This window comes from Zophobas morio, unplaced genomic scaffold, assembly GCF_036711695.1.
Source record: "Zophobas morio isolate AGI-343-1 ecotype UQ-CSIRO unplaced genomic scaffold, CSIRO_AGI_Zmor_V1 ptg000017l, whole genome shotgun sequence".
NCBI lineage: Eukaryota > Metazoa > Arthropoda > Insecta > Coleoptera > Tenebrionidae > Zophobas > Zophobas morio.
This window is the reverse complement of record NW_026972122.1, coordinates 15,004,592-15,018,484: the sequence shown is the minus strand read 5'-3', so window position 1 is coordinate 15,018,484 and position 13,893 is coordinate 15,004,592. Positions and strand designations below refer to the sequence as shown.

Sequence of the window (13,893 nt, the reverse complement as noted above, 5' to 3'; positions counted from 1 at the left end):
TAAAACAACATTTTGAAATTTAATTTTTAATCTGCTAACCAGAATGCTTTGAAATGTTGCAGATGTTTTAAGGCTATAAAGAGCATCATAAATCTTTAGTCAAAAAATATTTGCTTATCCCCTCCAAAAACTTGATGACGTCAGCTCAAAAGTTTGTGGAATAAATCATATCTAAAATGTACAAAATATGATGAGTCTGTACTTGTGATCTATCACTCCATTCATATTTTTTGGATTTGCATATACAGGGTGACTCAAAAAAATTAATGAATGCGTAAATTTATTTTACTGATTTACTCAGAAACTACAAAACCGAATGCTTTGAAATCTTGCAGATGTTTTAAGGTTCTAAAGAGCATAATAAATGTTTAGTCAAAATATATTTGCTTATCCCCTCCAAAAAATTGATGACGTCAGCTCGAAAGTTTGCCGAATAAATCCTATCTAAACTGTAAAAATATGACGAGTCTGTACTTGTAATTTATCACTCCATTCATATTTTTTGGATTTGCATATACAGGGTGACTCAAAAAAATTAATGAATGCGTAAATATATTTTATTGATTTAATCAGGAACTACAAAACCGAATGCTCTGAAATCTTGCAGATGTTTTAAGGTCATAAAGAGCATAATAAATGTCTAGTCAAAATATATTTGCTTATCCCCTCCAAAAACTTGATGACGTCAGCTCGAAAGTTTGCCGAATAAATCATATCTAAAATGTACAAAATATGATGAGTCTGTACTTGTCATTTATCACTCCATTTATATTTTTTGGATTTGCATATACAGAGTGACTCAAAAAAATTAATGAATGCGTAAATATATTTTATTGATTTAATCAGGAACTACAAAACCGAATTCTTTGAAATCCACTGCGAAAAAAAAACATAATAGGCATGCAGTCGTCACGTTTCCGACAGCGAGGGAAGTACTGTCTAAACTCTTTAGACCAATTTTTTTAAACAGCGAGATAATTGTGTAATGAAGCATAATAATTAACCTATTTTATCTGCTTCACTTCTAGAAACTGTTTTGTATACATGGCGACATCAAACTTATCGGAGCTTCACGGTTCTAATATGCTTTCAAATAAGCCTTATCTAATCTGCAAAATTAAACAAAGTTAATTCCACCGAACAACCAGTGGAATATGTACATTTTGTTTCGTGTTTACACTTAATTCTTTCGTTATTGTATATTATGTTCTCTTATTTCATCAAATCTTTAAATTGCCATTAAAGGCACTAGATGCCAGTTGAAAAAGCTCGCTAAGGTCGTGAAAATAAAATGGTTTTAGTGCCATATTTTTTTTATGCTTTCGCCTCCGTGTAGAGCGGTGGTAACAAATCTTTTGTTGGAACATTTTTCTAGTGTGAATTTAATACCCCCACAGCTACTATTTAGTCAACACATACTGATAGCCGCCATATTTTGAACCCAAAATCAATCAGGCGTTTACAAAGCTAGTGTTGTAATGTTTTCTTGACGTTCAAAACTGCTAGGATGTGAAAAAGTAGGTCTGCTGTTATTGTGTTAGCTGTCGTTTGTTTACGATTGCTACAAAATTTTTGATTTGTTGACACATATCGGGTATATATATTAAAACATTAACCAAAATTTGTATGATCATCTCCACAAATATTTGATAACGCCATCTCAAGATTTTGCAAAGTAAATCCTATCTAAAATCTGCAAAATAATATGTGTATTACTCTATCCTCATTTTTAACTGTTTGCTTGTAGATAAAAAAGAAATGTGTAACAAAATTAAACAATACAAAATTGCGTTGAAAAAGAATTTCATATTTTTTCTAGACGACATCAATTGTCTGGAAAAAATTATAAAATTTTATGTTATTTGTCTATAAATCCTGTATCAACTTTAGTATCTTTCATAATTTCGAAGAGGCGTATTGTAAACTCCCTGTGATAGATTTGAGATTTTATGATAGGTTAGTTGTTTTTAAGAAAAATCGTAAAGGCAAATTTGAAATATAGGTGAATTGTCAAATTACAAGTTAAGGAACGTATTTTACTATACCTTTAAAGTAAGTTTTACTTAACAATATTTTGAGGTAGTGACAACTAGTGTTAGTGGCATAAATATTAACTACTACATCGGCTGGACCGATATACAACACTTTTTTAAGGATTTTGCCTTGTTTTTAAAGGTGTATTTAAAAAGCAAATATTCTGAGGCTGTTTTTTGATGTATAAAACCTCTCTCATGAATAAAACATACATGCTAAAGAAGAAACCTAGCAACCATAAATACCCAACATGGTTCAATGGGAGTATAATTAACAATTTAAAGCTTAAATACAATGCTTGGAAACGTTAGACTAGATCGAGAAATGATTATGAAGTATTTAAATATTTACGGGCCCATACTAAATCCGAAATGTCCCCCTCTTAAATACTATACATATAAACATCAACAACAATAATCTAAAATCAGACCCTAAGAAATGTTGGTCTTTTATAAAACCTAAAACTGATTCAGGTACAATAATCCCAGGCAATTGTCGACGGTTTCATCGACTACTTTTCAAAGTTCTTCACCCTTAACAATGGTTAGCGAATCTATCCTCCCCAAATCTGAACAAGAATACCCTTTGTGTAGGTCCGAATAGGAAGTTTTAATCGCCTTTAAAGAGTAACAACCTACCATTACACTGTTATCAGAGATTGCATGTATGTCTTCTGTTAACCGCTGTATATTATTTACAATTTAATCCAAAAACTAATGTATTTCCTTGTCAGTGGAATGTTTTTCAGATCTGTTCTGTTTATAAAAAGATAATAAAACTGATGAAAATGATCGTCCAGTAGCCCATATTTCCAATTATAAAAATGCAAAAATATTTGAAACTCTTCTGCACGTTCCTTTTTACCATCATGTGGTGCAAACACTGAGCCAATATCTGCACGGGCTCATTAAAGGGCGATCAACTGAAATTAATTTAGTTTCAATAACTCAGATCTCTACCAGGCAACAGGTTGACGTTATCTATACCGACTTTTCCAAGGCATTTGACTATATTGATCAAAACCTTGTGTTGAGCAAACATGAACGTTTCGTTTTTTCAGATAACTTAATCAAGTTACTTAGGTCTTATTTACACAGGTATTTATTTGTCTATGTATTTATTTGTCTATGTCAAGGGCTACAAATTCAAAAGTTTCGAACGGGTGTCCTTCAGGGATCCATATGGGGATCCTTGCTCTTTAACATCTTTATTGATGATATTTCAGTTGTTTTAATGTCTAATATCTGAAAGAGGAGTAAGACAAGGAGCACTCTCGGCAACGTTGTTCATTACAGCTTTCGATTGCATAATAAAGCAAATAGAAAACATAGGTACGTTAAATAAGAAATCAGTGCAAATAATCGCATACGCAGATGACATAGCAATTATCACCAGAAGGAAAAAATATTTATAGAATACCATTCCAAATTATAGAACAAGAATCCAAAGAAAGAGGGCTGGCGACCAACGAATCCAAAACAAAGTACATGCACTGTTATAGGAAGAAAGATAAACAGCTGGGCAGTTTACAAATAGGACAGTACAACTTTGAAGAAGTTGAAACTTTCAAATATCTAGAAATCATAATAGACAGAAATAACGAAAACGTAAAGCAAAGAATTCAACAAGGATACAAAGCATTTTACAGCAATAAGAAAACGCTCCAAGATAAGCGAGTTAGTAGGAAAACGAAAATAAAAATTTACAAAACAATAAGACCAATAGTGACGTATGCAATAGAAACAGCAAATATCACGGAAGAAGAAGAAGCTAAGCTGCAAGTATTCGAGAGAAAAGTAATAAGGACGATAGGCCCAAAAGTAACAAAAATGGACAAATAAGAATACTGATGAATCACGAAATCGACCAAATACTGAAACAAGAAAACACAGTTAGATTTTGCTAAGCTCAGAGGATAAGATCATATTTTCAGAAAAGCAAAAGACGACCCAATAAGAATTTTAACGGAATGGAAACCGACAGAGACTAGACCGAAAGGAAAACCAAGGAACAGATGGAGAGAACAACTGGAGATTGACATAAAAGAAATGAATGTGGGCAACAGAAACAAAAGCATCAACAACAGAAAAGAATGGAGGAAGATTGTGCAACAAGCGAAAACTCACCAGCGGCTATGAAGAGAAAGAACCAAGAATATGGACCGATCCACCAGTAAAATGGATTGCACGAGTCCGCAAGGACAATTACTATTCCACTTGAAATGTATAATTAGTTAATAAAAAAAATATATATATGTCCTATCTCCTGTTTGCAAATGATCGTAAGATCTCTAGTGTCTGTGTACTGTGTAGTTATACTAACATTATTGCACTGGAAAATATCCAATGACGCTTTCTTAAATCACTTATTTATGGCATAGACGGCTCGTATCTGCGTAGAGAATTTCCAGAGGAACTCCTTTCACAAAAGGCTAATGTGTGGTCCTTGCAGATAAGACGTACTCAACATTCCGTCATTTTTCTTTATATATATAAGTTACTTCGCTCTATTACCTGTATGACAGTCACCACGCACTTTCTAAAATTTCTCTACAGGTTAATTCGCCGAGCACTCGGAGCAAATGTGTGTTTCATATTGTTACGATGATCGGCAATTCAAATTCGGCGTGGGTTAAACTCAATAATGTATTTCTTAGTAACTCGAATTTACACGACTTATTACAGAGCGGTTATGTACAAAATATATAATTCCGACTGGAATGGATATGATAGACTCTACTTCTTCCATTGTCTGGACTACACTAACTGCTCCCGACGGTCTCCGTCACCACTCCTAGGCTTGTTCTGGAACACCAATTGCCACTTCCGCTTCCAGGCTTTTGTTTAGCGAATGCCGTCCGGCTGCCGTCATTGGCGATGAGTCACCCATCATCCCCAAAAATACTATAAAACCCAGGCGTTGTACCGGGGCGTCGTATGTGTTTATTTCGTAACAATTTTCCTATATTATTTGAGTTCCCTCAAACATATAAGGCGTTTATGACTTCACACCAATTTGACTCCCATTATAATTCAATAGGCCGTCACAACCGGATGTCTTAAACCCGCTCACCGATACCTACCTGAAAAGACCTTTTCTGGTAAAAGCACAGGGCAGGACTAAGTTTTGCATTTACCGACAACTGCGCTTTTCGATTTTTTTATTTTAAGTAAAAACAAAGTAACTTTGTACTCAATCATTTTTTATTACAGCAAATTAGTTAGAATTTTGACATACACAACTATTTACTTATTAACTACTACTGCTTATTTATTGATCGAAATAGTCACTGTCATCATCATTCGACTCTTCTAAATTAACAATTAACGGTTTTATCAACCGTGCCCTGTACTGGTCTTTTCCTGAATTTATTCTTCAAGAAGGCACTGTGTTTTGTAGCTTCTGCTACAAACCGCATTTCTATTTACAAATATATGTTTTCGAATCGTCGGCAAAATTTTTTGCTACAATATTTCGAAAAGTATTTAAAAATAAATTGCTACAAAAATACTAATTAAATGGCCTATTGTTATTAATTTTTATTTATTTGTCACTATTTAGTGTAAGACAATAATTTTTAAAAATTGTATTTATCTATGTATTTTTTATTAAAAAAATGAAGCTTGATAAACCTGATTTTATAATTTGTAAATAAATTTAGTTGTGTTATTACACTATTACAATTTTTGGAGGATATGCAACTGCATATCTCTGCATATATTAATAAAGTTACAGCATATTTGCATAAATTTCATGCATATTACATGATCATATTTCTCAAAATTTTGCTGCATACTTTTCGCTCTCTAGTCATGTATTATTTTTAATATAACAGCAATATGAATGTACCCTCTGGATTTGAAACAAAGGACGGTGACATCGTCAAAATTATTTGATTTATCAAAAAACTTAGTGGACCAGTTTTCTATGATTGCGATCGTACTTATTAAAGATTTGATGTTTTTTGCTTTCACTATCTTAATAATATTTTCAAATGTGCAGAATAATGATTAAATAATTAAGGTACGGAAGAAACGTTAAAAACAAAATTACTCTTAGTCCGGTCCTTCGCGTTTCGGCCGTCCCTGGCACGTGGCATGGTTTACATTTACTAAGCTTTATGAAGGGTCGGCTGTAAAGTACTTTAAACGTCAAAGCCATAAACGCCTTATAGGTTTGAGGAAACTATACAAACCTTGCGATTGCTTCACCACTTACTCAGATGGTACGGAATTATGCTGAAGTAGAACGTTTCATTTAAATCTTTTCCTGCAGCCTTGCTGGTATCCATAATTATTTAAAAACGGCTTCTATCTAATAATGCTATATCATATGCTCTGTAATTAGAACCTTTCCTGTTGAGCATGGTTTACTAAATAAATGAAAAAAAAATTGAAATTTGCCTTGAAATATCACTTCATTCTCGGTTTCAGAGAAGATTTTTGCACGTTTTTTAAGATAAATAACTCCAAATGCATCAGTGGACACCATCCCTGAGTTTCCCGTGATAATGAATCGCAGAGGTTCTTTGTTGTTGAAAGAAACCCAAGACTCTCCATCCAAAGGCATTGCAAATTTTATTCAACAATAAACGTTGAAACTCTTCTAAACTTTTTAAAACTAACAAGCTGGTTCTATATTTTTTTTATCCATTTTTAACTGGAAACGATAAAGTTTTTTACACATTTATTTTGTCTACCACATATATAAAACTGATACACAATATGTACGGGTTTGATGTATTTTGGGTCTTAATTTGTGTCAATAATCTTTTATGAATAATCTCTTTGAACCTACGCGCTGCCCATGGCTTTGGACACAGTTGGCAATGACGGGGGAAACCTTAAGTGAAACTTGTTGATTTTGTGTGTCTTTACAAAAGGGTATTTTTTGAAATTTAAAACACTAATTGATTATATTATTATCTAAAAATCTAAAACTACCTAAACTTGGTACAAATTTGTGAACAACAGTCAACACTTACGCTTATTATTCAGATGTATTAAAAGCAAGCTTGAAAATCGAAACAAAGTTATAGATACTTAAAATTAACTTACAAAATACTAGTTATCTATTTGTTGCTTAATAAGTAATCTTTGTTCCATTTTAACTGATCGTGAACACCAAGATTGACTTAGAAATTTCCTTCAAAGCTGAACCACTTACATTGTTTTATCTGCTTTCCTAAATTTTAAGGCAAGGATCCAATGTAAATCAATTTTTGAAGAAAATGTTTAGCTCTACTGCATTTCTGGGGCAGCTAATCTGAGTTTGTTTCTAAACTCGCAATTTATATCTTTTATTAATTTAAAGTGTGATCAAGGGGTGCTGTCCCAATAATGTTACATAAAAATAATTTTGAAATTTCATTGACTAAATCAAATATTATGTAATACAAAGGATATGATCGATTCCGTAGTTTTGAACTAATGTATGCAGTAGATTTTGAACATTTAATGAGACATTTATTATAAATTTACTAACATTATGAAATTGTTATAATACCTATAATAGCTATCGTTCGGAAAATTAAAATACTAAACATAATCAAGTAATAAAAATAAACAAACGCCTAGTAAGCGCAAAGTAACAACATAAAGAAGTTTTCCCTCGAGATCATTGTTGTAATTGCGGCTCCATTTGCAGACTTTATCAATTATCTTCCACTCTAATAAGATGAGGTCCAAGCAGATACAGCCCCAAAGCCCAAAGCGAGTGGCACATGGCGTGTCCAGAGCGCGCTTAGCTTGATTAAAGTTTTAATACATTTAGTTGGTGGTCATGGGTGATGGGTGGGTGCCATCAAACTGCTAGTGTCGTTGTACACGTCGCGTCTCCACTCGTCACGACCGAGTCTTGCATCTATGTATGACTACGTTAATGTTGAATGCGAACTGGGAACATCTAAAGTCCGTTCGGAACCTGCGGTCATGTTACCATGCATTTTTAAAACACGTCTCTCATGTGTCAATATCCATCTCATCATTTAAAGAAATTTGTCTCCGGAGACAATTACCGTTATTGGCCAATCTACTCACATAATGTGACGTTTGATGGGATTAAACCGGGCGAACGAACTTGAAAAACTATAAAATAATGATATTTTCTCATAGTGAATATTTTTCATTTGAAGGGTTTAATATGGTATATGTTAGAGTTTCAGTTTCTTAGAGGAAATATAAAATCAGATTGTGCGAATTTCACGTTTTTTATTATAGATCCTGTAAGTTAAAATAAAAATTTGGGTGGATTATTAAACTAAATGTAAACTAGCATACTATGCGTATGCTTCAAAGAGAATTTTAAGTACAGAGATAAGCTGTTTTTGATTTGATCAATAATAGTATATTATTTGACAAGCGCATAATGTAGCATATTATTCACGAGGATGAAAATTACACACGAGCCGCAGGCGAGTGTGTAAATCATCCGTGTGAATAATAGCCATTATGCGCTAGTTAAATACGACGTTTTATCTACGACTCTAAACAAATTATACACGTTTCACAAATAATAATTTATTTCAGAAACAATAAACAAAACAAATAAGTAATTAATTATTATTATTACTTGTCTTAGCAAGAAAATTAAATGTAAAATGGCCACTGCAGTTTGAAATCTGTATTGGCTTGCCTTTCATGTCAACACTGACATTACTACTGAGGGAATGGGAATTTTTAACAAAATTACTAGTTTCTCTTAAACCACAATTAGTTTCACTTGATGTACATGGGGGAGATGGATTCATCACAACATTATCGCAGTTTACAGCAGCATACTCCTCTATGTTTTCACAGTTTTCTGCCATTACAGGAGCTCGAATTGATGTACATGGTGTTGACGAGGGATTCACCTGTTTAAAAATTTTCTTTGATGTTTCTAGTTTGTATTTCACACTGTTATCTATGTAGCCCTCTGCCACGGAGGAGCTTTTCCATCCTCCGTGGCGTTTTAAATCGGTTATGTCCCCTCCACCATCCACCAATAAAGTAGCCGAGGATCTACGAAAAGAGTGTCCAGTAAATAATTCTGGATTTGGGAGCCCCAAATATGCTGCAACTTCTTTCGGCATACCACCAAATTTATTGATACCTATTCTCTGCATAGTACATTTACCATTCTGGTAATTAAGGAAAAACACATCTGATTGCACTTCAGCTGGACGTAAATCAAGATACTTTTTGCATATTAAATAGTAATCTTCAGTTACTGTGAAAGATCTTCTAATCTTTGTTTTAGTGTTGGGCAGTGTTACCAAAAAAGCTGAATTCAAATCTTTGATGTCTTGAATTCGCATTGAATGCAGTTCTTGAGTCCTACATGCACCCATTATGCCCATTATCAAAGCCACCTTTAAAAAAATAATAAATGAGAACCTACAACATAATTTTGAAACAATAATTTCTTACCTTCGTTGCTAGATATTTTACATCAGGGGCTTCAGTGATGAATTTAGTTATTTGTTGAGGACTAACCGTTTTCGCTTTCTTTGGCTGGTAATTTTCTCCTTGACGCTTTAAGAATGCTCTTAATTTATGGTACTGTTCTATATTAATGTTATGATTGATGTTGAGAGTACTTCGTAGCATGGAGTAATAAGTCCACAGCGTAGAAATTTTGTATTTACTTGATAAGTCTGCAAAGTATGCTAATATCACCCGTTCGGAAAATGAGGTAATCTTCTTTTCTTGTTTCCACTTCATGAATTGATTGTACGCTATTTTGTACAATTTTTGAGATTTCTCTGGTAACAGGTTAACAGCACCAGCTGCTTCTGCCACTTCGGGAGGTGTGCCAGGAAGATTTTCAGTGTTTTCATCCATTATAACTGATGATAACCTCTTATAAAAACACTCGTCGGCAATAAATTAATTTTCGCAAGAAATCAAAATTCAAAACAATACGCACAATGGCGGCTAAGCGTCCGTAGTAGCAGGTGGCAACGTAAACAACGTCAGAGCCATCTACAATCTACAATCGCGAAATACGAATTCCGTTTAGATTGTAAATTTAAATTTTAAATCCTACACAGAATAATAACTGTTAAATATATAACACGTAAAAAACGAATACATACATAGTTTTGACGTTTATATTTTTCTAGAAAAAAAGGAACAGTATTTTAGGACATTTTGAAATAAATCCATTATTCACTAGTGTTTAATATTCATTAAACACTAATGATCAATATGGGGTATTATGTATCTATAGTTACGTACATAATGCGTCTATTATTAAAGAGTCGTAGATAAAATTAATTATTTCATTTATTTTTTTATACTATAGATGCAATTCTAAAAAATATGGGTGCGTTAATAAACCACAAGCCTATACCCATAATATTTTGCACATTTTAGTGAGGATTGATGTATATATTTATTTTTGAAATAATGCCATCAAGTCTTGAAGGAAATCAATAGATAACTTTTAATTACTATTTGCCATATTTACGGTAACTTTAAAACGTTTGCAATATTTCGGAGTACTCGGTTTTATAGTTTTCTAAATTAAATTGTAAACTTTATACCACAGGTATAGAAGCATATTGTTTTATAAAATTTATTAAGTAAGATGTGCCCGGCAAAATTGTGAGATGACATCATAAAATTATTGGTGCGAATGATCAGACAAATTTTGGTTAGCGTTTTTCTGGGGTCCGTTAACTTGGCACCACCAAGTTAATGAATTTTACTCAAAATTGTTGTTCTAACCTTGCACCAGCTAGCACCATCAATCAAAAAGCTAGCACCATCTAATTATTGGAATAAAAGCCTTTTACTTTCGGGGGCCCAAGTTAACGCTAGCCCCCCGACATTATTTAATTCTCATGAAAAATTAGTCCGAGGTAGTTTAGACCTAGCACCAGCTAGCACCATTTGGTTTATAGCTAGCACCATTAAACAAACTATAGTATTTAACATTACTAGCATGGTAATAGTATTTAACATTACGTGGCTCTCGACCGCGACTATGCTCAACCGAGAAGGCCGTGGGTGATGGTACAAAAAAAAAATAAATAAAATTGGAGCCTACAATTAATTATTACTTTGCGTCCCTACCGCAACAGTGCCGTTCCTGGCGGTTGCGAAGATGCCGAACGCGAATATACTTAACCCAATAAATAACACAATAAAATAAAATAGTACCTAATGGCACCGGCCAGTGCTGAGCGCGTCTCTACCCTATAACTAACGCCTCTCCTTCTTCCCGAAGTCCAGCACGGTGTCCTCATTTAGAAAAGGGGGGGGGGGCTAGTCGACCTCCGTCCAAACTTCAAACAAAAACCCTTCCACGCCAAAAGCGCAAAAAAAATGGCAACACGGAGAAAAGAAGAAGCGAAAAAAACCCACGTTAATAGTAAAAAAGGCCTGAAAAGAAGATTGACTAAATTTCAATCTAGAACCCGATCGAGTAATTACCTCTGATGGTGTGCGGCCTTAAAGTGGATTTTCGGGGTCACAAAAACACAGGACACACTTCCTCGTTCCCAAATGCCACAACTGGCCAAAATAAGGGCTCTACCTCCAAAAATAGCCCCTTCGCCCTGGATACCCTAAAAACACTCGCACCCGTTCCCAGTGACACGAAACGTCAAAATGGAGTCCTTCCTGTTTTTTTTCCTCTCTGTGGCATGCCCGGTCCGAAATAACCAAATCTATTAAGGGGAGGAAAATATCGATACCCCGAATCAATGAAAGCTGTCAACCCTAACCTCACAAACTGATGTAAACAAACCCGGAAACTCAAATAATTCAACCAAAATCGTATCACTTCCATGGTAAAAGGGTTTTTACTGTCGGACAGAAGGATATGACTGGCGAGCCGCAGGCGAGCCACTCACTTTCTGGAGCCAGTAAAAACCCGTTACCTTGCGTGTATTGTTCAATATTTTATTTGTTTCTCACTTGTAAATAACTATTATAAACTATTAATTAAAAACTCTAGAAGGTCCAATATTTGAAGAAACATCGTATGAGCTTTAGATGTATTGCCTTGGAAATGCACGTCAGCATGGCACTTATCATAGCACTTATTGTGTTGTCTAGTTCTCTCATTACTGAGGAAGCAGCAATTGTGAGTGAAAATATGCCTGAATCAATTTTGGCTGTCATTTCAACTTATAACAGTTTAAAATGTTTAAAATACATGGCTGTATGAGCACGAGCAGGGCTGTCAATTACTGGCTAGCCGATATGTTTCTTGAATTTTCAAATCAGGGTATTTGGCCAGATATTCTTGCTTTCAAGCGGTTACAGAACGTACCCACTTTCCGTTTGCGAATGTTCCATTGCAATAATAAGACATAACAATGAAGGTGTCGTGTTCAACAGAGTAAACCATTTTTTCGTACTCAAGCACCAAGAGTTTTGAAAACGACTTTTTTATGTTTTGAGCTTGGGTCAACGAGAATTACTCTAATTTACACTTGAAAAACCGTAGAACAATAAAAGGGATGACTTTAACTGACAGATTATAATGTGTCATAATGAGGCATAATTTCAGCAAAACGGGATTTTTGAAATTCATGGCCAACTACGCTCTTAGGATCATTTATAAAAGCCCTGTAGGCACTAGCAGAGAATGTTGCTGGATAATTTTGATTTTTTGTGAAAATTTGGATACCTCGGGGATATTCTGAAGACAAAAATAAGTACAGGAGTTATTTTGTATAATTTAAAGCCTACGTAATATGAAATATTTTGAGAGGATGCCATCATATTAATGGTATGGATGATTAGGCAAATTTTGATTATCGTTTTACCATCCATACGGTATCCCTAACATACATATTCAATTTGACAACAATCGGTTAGGTAGTTTCAAGTTTATTTATTTATTTATTGATTTATTTATGCATTTGTTTGTTTATTTAGTTATTTATTTATTTATTTATTTATTTTTATTAATTATAAAATAATTCTGTTTTGTTTACACTCCACATCCGTATTTTTAAAATAATATCAGTTTAATACAAATTTATCATAATACAGTCAGTAATATATTGTTCACAATTTTTTTTTGAAACAAATAGTAACTAGTGGCGGATGAATAAAAATCCTACTACTAAAATCTATTGGACACAAGAGACCTGGGTTAACATATGATGAAATATTACAAATTGTTTTCTAGCATTTTTAACACTGGTTGTGAGCTTTTTGTTTTTGTTTATCTGATGTAATTTAATCTCTTTTCACCTTTCCCTGTTAAGTGGATTGTCCAGTTGGGAAAGTTACGATTAATAATAATAATAATAATAATAAATATTCGGGGCTCGGATTTATTAAGAATTTTTCATACGAAAGAAAAGTCAGTTGCCGAAAAGTACTGATGGTAACAACTTTATTAATTTACACACAATTGTCAAAGAAAAACCCCCTCTTTTAAAGAAAACGATAATACATACGAAGGGTGCACGGGATTAACGATCAAAGTCACAATTTATAAATATCGAAATAATGAATTTTAAAGTTTGAAACCCAATAGATTCAAAACAACACAACAATTTAGTATTATTGTTTAATGTGAAACTTATTAATTAACAATAACACACAAAGAATGGACAAACACACTTAGTAATTAACTTAAACAAAAATAAATATATAATTCTGAAAAAGGGGACAAGTTGTATTATCTTCCTAAGGAAGATATGTTAAGCCCTTCTTTCTGCTGACTGTGATCGTTTTTCGAATGGTTGTAATTTACCTTATACTACTGTAGTATTTAGCATTTCCTACAAGATGGTAGGTAGTCTTATCGCAATTTGACAAAAAAAGCGACTTTGATCGTTATTCCGTGTACCCTTCTACATATTTTAGGATAACAACGTAAACCTCACCTCATGCACAAGCATGTAGATCG

General features: G+C 33.6%; 1 protein-coding gene across 1 annotated transcript; it reads right to left on the bottom strand.

Moving 5' to 3' along the window:
* Positions 1 to 8,583: 8,583 nt before the first annotated feature.
* On the bottom strand, positions 8,584 to 12,375 carry LOC135129965 (uncharacterized). Its single transcript, XM_064057236.1, has 6 exons — positions 12,298 to 12,375; positions 11,454 to 11,587; positions 11,381 to 11,402; positions 9,943 to 10,005; positions 9,444 to 9,875; positions 8,584 to 9,385 (listed from the first exon to the last, which is right to left on the bottom strand). The coding sequence occupies exons 1-6, from the start codon at positions 12,373 to 12,375 to the stop codon at positions 8,588 to 8,590; spliced, it is 1,527 nt and encodes a 508-aa protein (XP_063913306.1). The 3' UTR covers positions 8,584 to 8,587.
* Positions 12,376 to 13,893: the final 1,518 nt, after the last annotated feature.